We start from the raw sequence: 17,719 nt of genomic DNA, 5'->3' as shown, positions 1-17,719 counted from the left end.
ACACTGAAAGTCCCGCTTTTCTGTGGTCTAAAATCCAAGTATTCAGTTCTGCCTCAAGTTCTGGCCATTTTGCAGTTCCACTTCATAGGTTATGTTTACTATGAATTGCTTTTTTTAAATCCTCTTCCTGATTCTGCCAAGTTCTTATCATTTTCTCAGTTGGGAGTGGTCCGAAATGCCTCTCTACAGCCCTGTTTCCATGTTCTTTAGCATACGCAATCCCACGTAGCTTGTATGCAATATTGTAACAATGCCGACATTTTTCAGCCATAATTTGCCGAGAAATTTAGAGAAAATTTAACGGCAGAAATTATCACCGTTCACAACCGTGACAACAATTGGAAAGTTTAAACGAACAGGACACAGCTGTAATCATCAATGACAGCGCATGCGCATTCACTGAACTCTACGTCAGTGTTTCTCAAAGTGTGGTACGCATACCCCTGGGTGTCCGTGGCAATTTTCAGCTATGCATCATTAACGCATAAGATAAAATTCAATGTATCCGTGAAGTTCGAGATCATAAAATGTTCCTATTGTATCACTGAATAAGGTACAGAGACATCTGCAGGCTGTGCAATATGTTTCTCAACAAACAGTGCAATTAGAGACAACTGGGATAAAAACGGCACTAACTAATGAATCGCATGTCCCCCTCCCACAGAAAATGCTGAATGACTCAAGCAAAGCAACATATGGTTTTGTTTGAATAAACGTGTTAAAACAAAGAAATATATAGTGAATGTGTTTCAGATATTATATAAGGAATTCAGTTGAAGAGAATTAGCATTTCAACTCAACTGTCGGCTTGTCTTTGTCATTTAGTAGCACAATCTTTTGTTAATACTGCACCAATCATATGAATGCAGATGTCTGAAGTTTGAGAAACATTGCTCTATGTAACTGGAATGCTCTCACATACACTGCAAGGAAGCAATAAAGAAATCACATAACTCGGAACAGAGAAAATTTCCAGAAATGAAAATAATAAAAAACTGAGTATCGGCGTATAAGACGCACCCTGTTTTACAGACCTATTTTCAAATAAAAAAAGTGCATCTTATATGCTGGCAAATACGGTATATTCAAGCCATATAAGGGTATACAACAAACTATACACCCATGTAATCTTGAACCCATGTGTTCATCAAGCTTCTTGAAAGGGCCATTTCTGTCACTCATTCCTAAAATACCTATGCCTCTTTAAACACATTCACCAAAGATCACTCACAGTTTCTAATGGTAGCCCATTCGACACAATCACCAGACACCATGACAGTGACATAGCTAGGAGGGATGGAGGGGGGCAGCCTGCCATGGGCACTTTTCACGAGACACAATTTTATCTTTCGACGATTCTTTTATGTTAACTTAGTAATTTTTATTACTTAATAATTAGTTTTTAACAACTATACTTACAACTAAAATAAACATAAACATACTGTTTTAATTTATTTCCCTATATGTCGTTTTGACATTTTGTAGTATTTTTGGTGTGTATTGAGAGGGGGTGGCAAAAGCTCTAGCTACGTCATTGCACCATGAAAAGAATATGGATCTTATATGCTTCCCAATGATAATACCCATAGTCAACTTCTAGGAATAACCTCAAATTCTATACCTATCTGCCATAAGCTGCAAATTGTTACTTGTCTTTACACTGTATCTCTTTGCTAACCAATACATTTCTATCATATCTTCTCTCCTAAGTTTGATATCTACCCCTTACAACTTGTACGTTTCTATTGTATCTCATCTGTCTATTCCTCAAACTCTGAAAAATACATTCACCCAGTGGGTTTGTCCTCATATAGTTCATTGGCAAGTTATCATTTACCCCTCAGGATCTTTTCAATTGCCTCCCCATTTCCTAAGAACTGGGTTCTGAGGAAATATATGGGCTGCAGCAAGATAAGTTATATTTATTGTGTGGCGATATTGTGTAATTTTTAGATTGAGTGCTGGTGTATGATATTTGTGATTGTATGCAGTGTTTGGTTAAATATTTTTAAACAGCATTATTTTAAATTCTGGGTTTTTTGTTTAGTGCTGTGAGACAAAATGGCAGTGAGAGAGAGATCACTGCAGTAGTTAGTGCAAAACACAAAAAGAATGGATGAATTTTTTTTGAGGATGGTATGGTATTATGAGTGTAATATGTAGGCATGGGGAGATGGCGTGGATACTTATGTGGAGAGGATGCATAAGAGGGATGAGTGGGTGTGGTATGTAGAATGTGAGACATGCTGATGGACCACAAAGCTTGTTTGAGTAAGAGTAGGGAACATTGTGTAATGAGTGAAATGGTTGTCGAGAAAGAGTGCACCAGTGTTAAGAAAGCATGCAAAAATCATGCAAGAATAATTATATATCAGCAGAAGAATGATCGTGAAGGATGATATTAGTAGAGGAAATGGTAAAACGGATAACTGCTATGGAGAAATGCCGAAATAAGTGACCATAGTAGGATGAGGACAACATTCTGTCAGAAACAAAGAAGGAAGGGTATGATGTTTTTCATGAAGATAGAAAAGGCAAAAAAGGAGGTTAAGATTATACAATCTTTGCACCTCTACCTTGCATGAGCTCATGTAAAGCAGAAATGCAAGGGAAAAATAGTGGCAATGTTTTGAGACAGTGTAATGTGAGATAGAGGTGAACAGGATGAAATACTTAGTTGGATGTTGTTAGACTTGGTAATAATGTGGAAGGCAATAACAATGAAATGTATAAGCAAATTAGCTAAGCAAATAGGAAAAAGCTGATCATTATACATTCTTTTAATTATTGTTATATATATTGAGATGACAAGATGGAATCTAGAAGTAAAAAAAAATGAATTTATTGAGTTTTTGAGAGACAGCTACCTTTGCAGTATGTAACAGAGGGCATGCAAGGATCGAAAGTTTTGGATTTGTTCATCTCAGAGGATGTTATGAGGTAGTCAAATCTCTTTCTTTCTCTCTCTGATTGGTGAAAGTGACCATGAGATGATTATCTGGGAAGTTACAAACTTTTTGACTGTGAACTACAAGCCTGGTGATTATGAAAAGAGACACCTCAGAACTATAGAATGGAATGAGGAGTTAAGTGCAAAGGAGATGAATACTTCTTGGATGCTGTTCAAAAACTATCTAAGCAGATGAATCTCTAAATGCATTCTAAAGGTGAGAAGTTTAAATAAAGTAGGTGTGAAATGGGTGAATAAGGCCATTAAGCAAGTTGTCTGGAGGAGGAAGGCATTATGGTGGTAGCATAAGATGAATGGTAATACTCATTTCCACGAGGAATACATAGAACATGGAAAGAGAGTGACTCGGTTGGTAAGAATAGCAAAGGTGAAGTGAGCAGAAGTTAGCTAATGAAGCAAAAAAACACTTGGGAGTTCTTTCAATTATGTAGCCAGCAACAAAATTATTACTGGTTGGTGAAATGGTAAATAACCACTGTTATTTACCATTTCATTCCCTAACTGTCTTCATATCACACATACCAAAGACCAAATTACCACCAAGACTTCTCTGGAACCTATCCGCCATATCCTCATGACCATGAAAACCAAATCTGTGCACAATAATCCTTACAGGGCCTGAACATCGAAGATAAAATTATTTGTTTTTGCGGTGATAATAGAATAATCACTGTGAAGAAAAATTTGAAATATTAAATGAGCAGTTCATAAAAGTATTTCTTCTTTTGTAAATGTGGCATCATGCAGAGTGTGAGTGCAGTGGAAAGGAAGGACAGACTGACTATGAGTGAGCATTAGATATATGAGGAACTAAGTAAACTCTTTGTTAATAAGACTGTGGTACTTGATATATCACCACATGCTTTGAGGGAGTGTGCCAGGGAGATGACATCTGCCTTGGTATACTTGTTTAATATGAATCTTACAGTGGGTCAAAGGAGTGGAAAAAGGCAAGACTGTGAAACTTCATAAGGGAAGTGATAGAACAAGCTTCAAATTATAAGCCAATCAATCTGTCAGGTGTTGTGATTAAAGTGGTGGATGTTAATGAGAACAAGGATCCAGAGTTGACATAAAACAAATGTCCCCTTGTTATCCTCTTCTTCCATTCTAAGAAACATTTCTTCCACATTAACCCACTAATAACCCTTCACAACTTAAATGTCTCACGTATCCCCTCTCTTTCTCCTATTCAAAAAGGCTTTGTAAACTGCATTCCCTTTATCTGTCTTCATATTCCACATCCCAAAGACCAATTACCACCTTAGTCAGACTTCTCTGGATCTTTTCCAATATATCCTCATAACCACAAAAACCAGCAAACCATATCTGTGTACAATAATCCTTACAAGGCCTGAACATTGAAGATAAAATTATTTGTTTTTGCAGTGATAATACAAATACAAATTTTGATGGAGTACATCTTAGTAAAAACAATCTTCTACTAAATTAAGAAACTTATGGAAAAGAAATGTACTCGGAAGTGATTGTGGTGCACACAACCAATTAAGATAGAAGTGAAGTTGCTAAAATTTACAAATATTTTCGTATGTATGTCCGCACGGTTAGCCTAGTGGCTTTGTGCTTTGCAACCATATGCCTGGGGAAGGAGTGTCCTGGGTTCGATTCCCGTCGACAATGTAAGGATCTTCCTCAGCCATAGCCAAGTTAGCCAGTCTTTGATGTAGACAGCAGGGTTTTTCCACCAGTTTATCTGGGAGTTTTCATCCCACAAGCAGGCAAACCGGTCCCATGAACGCACAGGGTACAGTCATAGGATATAGTACAGCAAGGAAGGTAACAGGAAACCACCTTCTTCATAGCCATTTCCCTAGATGGAGACATATATAGTTGCCCCTAAACAGCCAAAAGGCTACAACAACAACAACAACCACCACCACCACACACACACACACACAGTAACTAAACTACAAAATTTTTGTGATGAAGCTGATGTTAAATTTAAAAAAAAAAAACTTCAGCATGGCAGTACATGCTACTAGATTTTAGAAAATGTTTGCATCTTTATTATTATTATTCAGGCCTCCATGCAGTCAAAAGACTCATCGTGGGAGGTCCTTCCTAGGAAGCACAAAGTCAATTATACCACTCCTTGAACTTAATGACTATCCTTGCTCTCACCACTCTATCAGGCAATGTATTCCATGCTTCATCTACCCTCCATGCAAAGAAACCACTCCTCACCCTCTTGCTCATAGCTTCCCTTCGTAACTTCCAGGGATGGTCCCTTGTCATCACTCCGTCCCACTGTTCCACCAAGCAAAAGAACTCCCCAGTGTCAACCCTGTAACTACCTCTCAATCATATCACCTCTCCTTCTTCTAGCTACCAAACTCTGCAGTCCGCAAATCCTCAGCCGATCCTCATAGCTAACATTGTACAGTTCTGAAACCATCTTTGTTATCCTCCTCTGTACCCTTTTCACAGTTAATTTATCCCATTCAAGTCCTGGGGATGAAATTTGAGAACAATGCTCTAAGCGTTGTCTGATCAGAGTCTTTTATAAAAGAACGATAATTCTTTTATCTCTGCAGGTCAGTGTCCTTCTCAATATTAAAGCAATCCTCGAGGTCAGTGTTTCTCAAACTTCAGATATCTGCATACCCCTTCTTAAATTTTCATTATTATCAAGTACTACCCCCTTATCAAAATAATAATAGTTCACGCCAGGACGTGAGAGTCATGGCGATAGTAACTTGCAATTTGAGTATGAGAATTCATACATAATATATAATTTATTGAGAAATATATACATTTAAAATAATTCTTTTATTCTTAATAACGATTCCATGTGTTAATGATGCATAGTCAAAAATTGCCACGTACCCCCTAAAGACCTTTCACGTACCCCTGGGGGGCCGCGTACCACACTTTGAGAAACACTGCTCTAGGTTGCCTTCACATGTTTGCAATATGTGCTCTGAATTTCAAGTTTCTATCAATCATCATCCCCAGATCTCGTCTTCCCCACTTCCTCCAATCGAGTATGCTGCCTCCCATCGGTATCCCAAACTTGAAGACTTTACATTTTGCTACATTAAATTGACACATCCCATTCATTTGCTCATCTCTGAATATCCTCTTGCAATCCATTGACAATGTCACTGATATAAAGGTTAAACAATACAGATCCCAGTACTGAGTCCTGTGGGACCCCACTTGTAACCTTCTGCCTCGTTGATATTGCCCCACCATACACAACTCTCTGATATCTGTCAGACAGCCAATCCTGAATTCAGTTGACTAACCCGACATCTACACCCGTGTGCTGCAACTTAAATATCAGCTTATCACGGGGCATCCTGTCAAATGCCTTTGCAAATTCAAAAAAAATGGCAGTATATGCCTTTCCCTCATCTACTGCTCGTCACTTTATTATAAAAGGCAATCATATTACTAAAGCAAGAGCACCCCTTAACAAATCCATGTTGACTCTCACAGATAACATTACCCTCAATAATAACACAATTATTGTATTTTAAAACATGATTTTAAAAGCACCAAAACCAAATTCAATTATTCATTAATAAGTCAAAAAACAAACTTACAGCACGGTTTAATTTCACAGATAATATAGGATGAGGATAACTATGATCACAAATTTCAGTTCCTTTTTGGAAATGGAACACCTTAAGTTGATAAGGAGATGATGAAGAAACAACAGCTACAAGACTTGAGGAGAACAGTCTTTCCACAATATGAATATCAGTAGATGCTATAAAAATAATCAACTCTATCAGAATTTCACATGAGATGCAAAACATGATCAAAACAAATAATACAGCACATTTTCATAAATTAACCTTTTTATACCTGTTTTCCTTAAATTAAACATTCATTTAACCTGTTTATTTCAGAAAGATGTGCATTAACTGGAATTCCTCCATCTTGATAGAGGCGATGATAGAGAATGATAGATGACAGCTATGATAGAGGAAAACTGAGGAGGAGGTAGGCACTGATAGCCAATGAGTCCATACATAGATTGTGCAAAAGAAATTATATAGATTTGGTGGATCTGTGGTCTCTGTTTTACAGAAAGAATTTGTACAATGTGGATGGACTACATCTGAATGGTTTCGGTGTTTGATGTCTGGAGAGAGCTTTGTTCACTGAGCATTGAAATTGACATGTAAATTCAGGGAAACTTAGGCAATTAGGGTGGAAGCTAGTAAGTTTGTGTGAAGGCGACCACGAAGCAAGTGAGGAATCTAGTCTCTGAACCAAAAAATTGAATAGGTTAGTTAATTCAGAAAGTAAAGGTGGGTGCAGAATAAAGGGATGTTGCCGTTTTTATATACTAATGCCAAAAGTATCACAAACAAGAGGGAAGAGTTTTTGGCATTGATTAGTGCAACCTCTCCAAAAGTGATAGGCATTAGTGAAACTTAGCTCACTAATGTAGTTACATGAAATGAATGTGAAGGGTTTAGTACTTTCAGGGAAGATAGAGAAGATAGGATGAAGGAAGGCATACTGCTGATGATAGCAGTTGAGTTGCAACTAAAAAAGAATAGGAGACAGGTGGGAAGGTGGCTGTTCATTTGAAGCAATCTGGTATGAGATTAAGACCAGTAAGACAAAATATACAGCTGGTTGTTGCTATAGGGCAGGGAATTCCACAGATGATCTGGAAGACCTGCATCACCAAATTAGTACAATGAGTACAGGTCAAGTGATTATTATGGAGGACTTCAACTATGGAGATATAGACTGGAAGGAAGAAAGATCACATGGCGGTCTCCTCCATTACATGGCCATGTGATGGTGGGACTAGGGGTGGGAGAGTATTGTACCTGGTCACATGATCAGAAGAGATTTCCTTTATGACCATGAGATCTTGATGTGGGAAATTGTAAAACATAAGGAGTATTCTATCAAGAAAGGGTATTTATGGAACTACAAGACAGGTGATTATGACATGCTAAGGAAGAAGCTTAAATCTATAGCATGACAAAAAACACTGCAGAGTAAGGATACTTGGAGTGCATGGGATATAGTTAAGGGTCATCTAGATGCAGTATTAAATTGTATACCTCGGGTAAGAGTTTCATGGATGAGTAATATCATTAAGCATGAGCTGCAGAAGAAGAAAATGCTGTGGATGGAAGGTATATAAAGAGAAAGTTGACCAGCAAACTCATGAACAGTACAAGGCTCAGGCAAAAGAGGTGACCAGCATGTCAAGGAAGGCAAAATCAGAATATGAGAAGAATTTAGCCGAGCAGGCCAAAGGAAATCCCAAAGAGTTCGTTCATTTTTTGGCAAGTAAGAAGAACAATGACTATGGAAGATTAACCTTAATGAGTGATGATGGTCATGAAGAGATGGAAGCGGATAAAATAATTTAGTTACTGAGTGACCACTGTGCAAGCATATATAGTCCTAGTGAGGTTACTTCTTTAACCCATGTAACAGACACTAATGTGGGAACAGAGGCAGATGAATTTGAGATCCTTATGATATTGCAGAATCTTAATGTAAATACAATTGTGGGATTAGATGGGATATCAGCTAGGGTTTTGTGAGAATGTGCAAGAGAATTAGCAATGCCTTTTACTAAGCTTTTTAATTTAAGTCTTAGCTCTGGTAGAGTTCCAAGGGAGTGGAAAGGGGACAAAATTATTCCTTTGCATAAGGGAGGTTATAAGACTACAGCAGCAAATTATAGACCAATCAGTATCTCCGATTGGTCTATAATAATTTTGCTGGTTTCGCAAAGACATTTGACAGAATACAGCATGAAACAATGCAAACTAGAACAAATGGGGATGGATATGATACTGGTTAAGTGGATAAGAGGGTGGCTGCTGGACAGATATCAAAAAGTGGTATATGGATGTGGCAGATTCGAGGCAAAAGCTGGTGACCAGTGGTGTGCCACAAGGTTCGGGACTAGGACCATTGCTGTTCATTTTATACATAAATTATGTAGGAAATAACCTGAAAGGAAATATTGAGTTTTTTATTCTTATTATGACCTTTTTTCTTGACTACTAGTATTAATAAATGAAAGACTTAATTCTGTATGTTAGTCAAGTAAATATTAGTTTAATATCCAACGTTTCACTGACTGATATCTGTCAGCATTTTCAAAGGAATACACTGGTAAGCAATAGAAAGTAACAAAAACTAGGAAACTAACCGACAATTCTAAAAATTATATAAAGTTATCACTATGCGTGATATGATGTAATACGCGTGTCGCAAGGGCAACGTTTTATTTGTTGAGATAATTAATGTAATTTTCACGAAAGTTCATTTTTTTTTGGTTAAATGATCTGATTAGAGTTTTCCATGTATCTGGTAAGATTAGGCCTTGATTCTTATTTAAGTTACCTGTTGAACAGGCGACTGTAGCAGCTTCTTTAAATGTTCTGGAATGGTAGTTGTCTTCTATGTAGGGCATATGACTCATATCCCATTCAATATTATGGTTGGTAGAAGCAAAGTGTGAAGAAAGGTCTGATATATCCTGTCTGTTATTCCTTACATAGCCTATGTGTTCTTTCTTTCTTGTATCAAAACTTCTAGATGTCTGTCCGATGTAATTAATACCGCAAGAACAAGGTATGCTATAAACTCCAGAGTATTTGTAGAAAGGATGGCTATCTTTCAGTGATCTTATAAACTTTTGAATGGTCTCAATGGGTTTGAAGGTTACTCTGATATTATATGGTTTTAACTAGTGATAACTTTATATAATTTTTAGAATTGTCGGTTAGTTTCCTAGTTTTTGTTACTTTCTATTGCTTACCAGTGTATTCCTTTGAAAATAATGACAGATATCAGTCAGGGAAACGTTGGATATTAAACTAATATTTACTTGACTAACATACAGAATTAAGTCTTTAATTTATTAATACTAGCAGTCAAGAAAAAAGTCATAATATGAATAGAATCGAAGAAATCACAAAATGAAAGGTATGCAATCTTGAAAGTTTAAAATGTAGAAAGGATAGGTATTTGAACCATTTGAGATTCTTGAAAAGGTGTCGCAACAATAACGTTATACCAAAATCTCTTCGCCAAAAACAACTTTTTAAGTCAAAAAAAGCTAATATCATTTACCTCAATACAGCATTCGCTCTACTTAGAGAAAGAATTTGTCATTCGAGATTCATACTTAACCAAATAGACTCCCAGTGCTATGACTTATTCACAGACATTTCTAATATCTTAAATGAAGAAACTTGGCAACTTTTGGACAACATGATTCAAAAAAGTTATACAAAAACTTTCAATCAAAGTAAAAAGACACAAATTAAAAAATGTAACGCACTATATGATAATCACATAAACTTCAAACCTTCCCTACCAGACAACCAAGTCATTGTGAACCAATCTAATCACATCTTAACAAAACCAGAGATTTCTATTCTCAAAAAAGGATTCAATTTTTGCCTTGAAACCAACTACTATTCCAAAAATGGACTTTATCTGCAACTTAGAGAAAGCCTTCTCATTATTTCCACACACAATAGCCAATGACTTACGATTAAAAAAGCAGTGTAATCCTCTCCGTTCCCTCAAGATATTCTCACACCAAATCTAGCACTATGGAAAGAAAAGTACTACTGAAATTAAGGAACAACGAAGAAATCATTATACTGAGAGCAGACAAACAACAACACTGTCATCTTAAATATTACAGAATATGAGGAAAAGATCAATAATCTATTATCAGACACATCTGTCCATGTTGTTCTTAACACAGATCCTACTCACAAAAACCATCTTGATACCAATGAACTATTACGTGATATGACTAACTGGCCTGTGGACTTAATCAAAAAACTAAAATCTATGCATCCGTTAACTCCAAGACTATATGGTGTTCCAAAAATCCATAAAGAAGGCACACCATCTACGTCCAATAGTAGATGGTATTCATTTCCCCTAGTTATAAACTATCAAAATATCTAGCCAAAATATTACAAGAACACATTCACAACACGGATTCTTATATCAAGAACTCCCAACATTTCTTGGAGAAATTAAAAAACATCAGTTTCTCTGAAGATAATATTATGGCTAGCCTGAATGTCACATCTCTGTTCACAAATATCCCAGTTTTTCAGAAGTCATCAACATCTTAGAAAACTTGTTCCCACCCAACATCAAGTTGTTCAAGCATTGCTTAACTTCAAATTATTTTACATGGCAAAAAACCTACTACAAACAACTCACTGGATTAGCCATGGGCAGCCCTCTCTCTCCTTCTTGTGTCGGCCTATTCTTAGAAAATCTAGAAACTCAAATTTTATCCCAAATTACCCCAAAACCAACCACATGGTTTAGGTATGTTGACGACATCTTTGTCATTTGGAATCCCAAAAAAGAAGAATTAATAGATTATCTAAACAAAATTAATTGCTTCCACAACACCATCAAGTTCACATTGGAACTAGAAAAAGATAATAAACTTCCATTCCTAGACGTCCTTATTAAGAAACAAACTGACAATAGCATCAACCTGTCAGTATATAGAAAACCTACTAACACTGGACGCTACCTCCATTTCGACTCTTCTCACCTCATATCCCAGAAACTCAGCATTATCCATATGCTCAAAAAAAGAGCTATACAGTGTACCACAAACCCTGGTGACCTACAAGAAGAATTAATGAAAATATCCAAAGATCTATCCCTAAATGGCTACCCTACAAGAATCATCAACAAGATTCTCTTTAGTGACATACCACAAAGACAACAAGATGAAACCCAATACATCAGCTCTATAACAATTCCATTTGTTAGTGCCATATCCAGAAAATTAGCTCTTCTTCTAAAACCATATAATATCAGAGTAACCTTCAAACCTATTGAGACTATTCAAAAGTTTATAAGATCACCGAAAGATAGCCATCCTTTCTACAAATACTCTGGAGTTTATAGCATACTTTGTTCTTGCAGTATTAATTACATCAGACAGACATCTAGAAGTTTTGATACAAGAAACAAAAAACACATAGGCTATGTAAGGAATAACAGATAGGATATATCAGGCCTTTCTTCACACTTTGCCTCTACCAACCATAATATTGAATGGGATATGAGTCATATGCCCTACATAGAAGACAACTACCATTCTAGAACATTTAAAGAAGCTGCTACAGTCACCCATTCAACAGGTAACTTAAATAAGAATCAAGGCCTAATCTTACCAGATATATGGAAAACTCTAATCAGATCATTTAACCAAAAAGAAATGAACTTTCATGAAAATTACATTAAATATCTCAACAAATAAAACGTGCTTGAGACACGCGTATTACATCATTGTATCACGCATAGTGATAACTTTATATAATTTTTAGAATTGTCAGTTAGTTTCCTATTTTTTGTTACTTTCTATTGCTTACCAGTGTATTCCTTAGAAAATGCTGACAGATATCAGTCAGTGAAACGTTGGATATTAAACTAATATTTACTCGACTAACATACAAAATTAAGTCTTTAATTTAGAAATATTGAGTTGTTTGCTGATGATTCATAATTAAGTAGAGTAATAGTTAATCAAGGCAATGTGGAGAGCTTACAGAACGATTTCAACAAGGGTGTCAGTTTAATCTCAAGAAATGTAAAGTTACGCATTTTGGGATAAATAGATTACAACCTGTGTATCACAATGATGGCACTGTATTCAGGAAATAGATGTGCTAGAGATTTAGGGGTGGTGGTAGACAGAGAGTTAAAGTTTAGAGAACATATAGCTAAGGTGGCCCATTAACAAATAGAGATAAGGAAGTTGTCATTCCGCTTTATAAGGCCTTGATATGCCCACATCTGGATTACTGTGCTAAAGTCTGGTCCCCTGGGTGTCTTGGGGATGTCAAAGTATTAGTAGAAGTTAGTAGTGACATACCTGAGCCAGAGAGTGGACCAGGTGAGACCAAAGTGATGAATGGAGATGAGTTATGTAACAACAAAAATGAAAGTTAGAAAGGGAAACAGGGAAGCAGGAAGAAGCAATGTAAAGTGAGTGGATTTTGAAAGTGGTAATGAGTGTGTATATGGGAATGGTCAGGATAAGAATGGGATGTCCTGGGAAGCCAGGGGAGTAGTTGAATATTGGAAGATATGTGAGGCAAAGTGTAAAGGTGAGCAGATAGAAGCAGGTGATAAGTCACAAATGAGGGGTAGCATGGGTAGGACTAGTTAAAGACCAAGAAATGCAATGTGTTATTGCATTATATGACATATATATATGTGTGTGTGTGTGTGTGTGTGTGTGTCATGGGATGCAATAAGACTTTTTAGAATATATAAAGTATATAAATATGATATGACTTTATAATCACCACACCCACTGCAAAGTACATTTCCTCCAGAAACATTCATCAAGTTTTGAATTAATGTCTGGACTTTACCAAGGAGATGCTCTCTCACCAATCCTTTTCAATCTAACTTTGGAAAAAGTCATTAGAGACCTAAATGAACTAAGGGATGGAAACAACATCCTATTTGCTTATGCCAGTGACATTGTTATCCTTGGAGATTCTCAAGAGAGTGTTATACACACTTATGTTTAATTTAATTAAGGAAAGTAAGTCAGTCTATGGGTGTTATCATAAACCAAGAAAAGATACATCAAAGATATAGCTATCAGCAATATATATATATATATATATATATATAATCAGTAGTTACATTGACTCGGTGATTGGATATGTTCATCTTTTTTTGACTGACTGAAACCGAGAAATAGATAAGAAGTTAATTTAATGGAGCACACAACACGCTTCGTCAAAAATTACTTCTTCAGATGTGGTAACACTTAAAGCAAATTAAAAAAACATAAAAACACTGTGCTATTGCAATAACAGACTTGTGAACTGAAGTTAAGTTTGAACTGTCGTTATAGTCCGTTCTATAGTTCTATTATTGTTCAACTGCGAGTGTATGAGATCACGCATACGCCAGTACCTAATGGCAGAACTATGCGAGTCAGGTAACTGAGATTGTTGTTGATATGAGACAAGTCTAGGGCAATTTCTCTGGACTCGACTATGCTCCGTTCCACTTCATCATGACAAATATAAACATTCGATGTTGCATCCCAATCTACTCTGTGGTGTCCGGCTTCATCATTTGTATTCACAGAAAATAAGACGTGACTTGAGAGTGCGCTTGCTCTGACTATTATATGAAATGTCTCTCTAATGTTCCTCTAGCTGTAGAAGGATTTACTTCTCAGTCTGGCCATAGTATGGCTTCCCACAATCACATATTACCTTGTATACACCGGAGAACTGAAGATGGTTATGAGCCTGTTTTGGGTGGCTTAGAACTGCCTTAGTTTTAGAAGAGTTGAAAAACACATTTTAATATTAAATTTCTTCAAATTCTTCCTAGTTTCTGGGAGAGCAAGCTGATGAAAGGTAAAGAAATATAACCCTTGGGGTTGTTAGGGATCTCTGGATTGTTTCGAGGGCACTGGTATAGTTGCCTCTTAATGTTTTTGGAAGAGTATCCATTATTTAAGAAAGTTCTTTCTAGGTATGTTAGTTCATTTTTAAGTTCTTCTTCATCAGACAATACTGAGCAAGCACGGTGAACCAATGTGGAAATGATACCTAACTTTTGTGCGGGATAGTGATGTGAGGATGCATGTAAGTATCTATCTGTGTCTATTGATTTCCTGAAGATTGAGATTTTTAAAGAATCAGACATCCTAGTAATTTTCATGTCTAAAAATGAAAGGGAACCATTTTCTTCAATCTCAATGGTAAATTTTATGTCTTCGTGGAAACTGTTTAAATGATTTAGGAAGATGTGAAGATTCTCTACACCATGCTCCCAAATAAGGAATATATCATCTACATAGTGGAGCCATGTTCTATGTTTTAATGTTTCTTTAGGGATGGCTTTTTCCTCGAAGTAAATGTTGGCCAGTATTGGAGACAGAGGGCTACCCATAGCTAGTCCTTTGTTCTGTTTGTAAATTTTGTCTTCGAACTTAAAATACCCCGAATTAATAGTGTGAGAGGAGAGCAAGCATCTTTTTAGATATCTTGTTTTTTAAAATACTGAGGACATCTTGTGTTGGAACATTTGTGAAAAGAGCCACAACATCAAAGCTCGCCATAATATCAGAATTCTTCAGCTTTATATCTTTAATTTTAGAAGCGAAGTCTGTGGAATTTTTAATATAAGAGAAAGATTTTCCTACTAGACCTTTCGAGGAGGATGCTAGATATTTTGATAAGTTATATGTCAGTGAATCAATACTATCAACTATTGACCCGAGAGGACAATTTGCTTTATGCACCTTTGGTAGGCTGTATAATCTTGGAATAAGTGGATGTAAGGACCACAGAGAAAGACGTGTGTTTCTTGGAAGTTCTGTTGTCGTCTTCAGGAGATTGTTTGTTTGATTATGAATATATCTCGTTGGGTCTCGGTCTAGTTCAGAGTAGGTATCTGATTCTAGTAACACCAGGATTTTTTCTCGATAAGCTGTTTTACCTAGTACAACCGTTGCATTGCCCTTGGAGGATAATAATATCTCTATTCCTTGTAAGTTTTTTGATGGCTAGTATTTCACCAGGAGAAATGTTGTCAACTGGTGGTTTTGCATTGTTAATTGCAAATATTGCCTCCATACGAAGTAAATTTGCGTCTACTGTAGGAAGCAGTGAGCTAGCTTTTTCTATCTTGGTAAAAAACAATTCTCTAGGGATGGATTTTGGTGAAGAAACAAAATTAAGACCTTTTGAGAGAATATGCTCTTCTACCAGACTAAGGGTATAAGATGATTTGTTTGTTACCAATTTTTCAAGGCCTTCATGATGCTTATTAGGTGTGAATTGTTCTTGTGTTAATCTGAGTGAATAAAATTTCCTAACTAGTTAGATTTATTGATTTCTTGAGTTCTTGAAGCCCGGTGCATGCTTATCTCTTTTATGGTGTTCCATGACACGGGGTCTAAAGATACTGCTAAACAATTTTCCAAAGTGAGTTTTTTTCCAAAGAGATAGGCTAAGTTCCATTTCGTATCACTGATTCCTTCTAATAAAAGATCTAACTTTGTTTTTGGTAAATTCTACGTGCCCTTTTTCCTCGATCTTTTCCAGTATCATTTCCACATTAGCTCACCGCGCTCGCTCAGTATTGTCCGATAAAGAAGAACTTAAAAATGAACTAACATACCTAGAAAGAACTTCTTAAATAATGGATACTCTTCCAAAAACATTAAGAGGCAATTACACCACTCAAGTATGGAGGTATAAAAGTCGTACAGTGGCTGTACTGCATAGTTCAGAAGGCCTGGACAGAGGGACGAATTCCTGATGATTGGAGTAGAGCTCTCATAGTGCCCATATATAAAAAGGGAAATAAAGTTGAATGTGAGAATTACAGAGGTATTTCCCTACTGAGTGTTCCTGGCAAGATCTATGCAAGTATACTTGAGAAACGGTTGAGAAGAATTGTGGAAGAAAAACTTGGTGAAGAACAAGTTGGATTCAGGCCAAATAGAAGCTGTCGGGATTAGATCTTCACTTTACGACAAATAGTTGAGAAATCATGGGAATATAACAAAGATCTGTATTTAAGTTTTGTCGATCTGGAAAAGGCATATGATAAGGTGCCAAGGGAGAAGCTATTCGATGCGCTACAGTTATATGGTGTGAATGGGGCATTATATCAAGCAATACTTAGTCTTTATTTGAGTTGTAAGTCAGCAGTTAGAATTGAATGAAGTACAGGAAGATGGTTTAATGTTAAATCTGGTGTGAGACAAGGATGTACATTATCCCCTCTGTTATTCATTATCTATATGGATCACATTATGAAGGAAAGTGGTATTAAACCTGATATCAAAATTGGAGATGTTAATGTCAGCTCTTTGCTTTAAGCGGATGATGTTATACTTCTAAATAAATCTGCTATGAGTTTGCAAGATTCTTTGACTAAATTGAATAACTGTTGTAATAGATATGGTATGAAGGTCAGCAATAAAAAGACAAAGACAATAGGCAGAATCATTGAAAATGTCAACTGTGTTGTGAACGGAGAACCTGTGGAAAAAGTAAAACATTTCAGCTACTTAATTACGATTTTTAGTGAAGATGGTAAATTAAATATGGAAATTCTTGTAAAAGGCTTATACATTAATAAATGGCTGCACATGATTAATAAATAACTTAAGGAATTCACAACGTATACTGGAATACCGGCCTGGTTGGCCGAGTGGTTAATGTATCTGCTCTCCAGCCAAAAGGCTGCAGGTTCAAATCCTGCCATGGGTATGGATGTTTGTGAATGTCTGTGAAAATACCAGTGGTGGTAGCCGCGGTAGATGGCGTTGGTATAAATGATGAAAGTAGTTGGCGGATGTGTCCTCCCTCGATGAGTCTTTGGACTCCCCGGAGGTGTAATAATAATAATAATAATAAATTAAAATAATTATAAAATATATACATGCTTACACAAGAATATTATTTAATTTGTCAAATATTTCAGTCTGAATATTACAGACCATCTTCAGTGGCTACATAGGAATAGTTTTAAAAAAACAAGGTGGAATACAAACAATTGATCATTCAAATTAAATAATATTCTTGTGCAAACATGTATATATTTTATAATCCTAATGTCACGAGTATCTTTAAAGAATCATAAATTAAAATAAACTTTAATATATACTTCCTATATTTCGGCAACGTCACGTTGCCATCTTCATGGGAAAATAAGATTAAGACACGTGCACACAGACACTAA

The 17,719-nt window shown here is 36.2% G+C and overlaps 1 protein-coding gene across 1 annotated transcript in view; it reads right to left on the bottom strand.

Annotated features, from left to right (window-relative positions):
• Positions 1–17,719, bottom strand: part of LOC150102924 (WD repeat domain phosphoinositide-interacting protein 2-like) — a 335,111-nt gene that overhangs the window by 257,781 nt on the left and 59,611 nt on the right. Inside the window, exon 3 of the mRNA XM_090397385.1 lies at positions 6,541–6,707. Within this exon, the coding sequence (XP_090253511.1) occupies positions 6,541–6,707 (167 nt within the window). The remainder of the gene's footprint in view (positions 1–6,540; positions 6,708–17,719) is intronic.

This window comes from Typopeltis vanoorti, chromosome 9 (assembly GCF_054136105.1).
Source record: "Typopeltis vanoorti isolate ZY-2024b chromosome 9, IOZ_Tvanoo_1.0, whole genome shotgun sequence".
NCBI classification, from domain to species: domain Eukaryota; kingdom Metazoa; phylum Arthropoda; class Arachnida; order Uropygi; family Thelyphonidae; genus Typopeltis; species Typopeltis vanoorti.
Note: the sequence above shows the minus strand (reverse complement) of the source record. Positions and strands in the feature narration are given on the sequence as shown.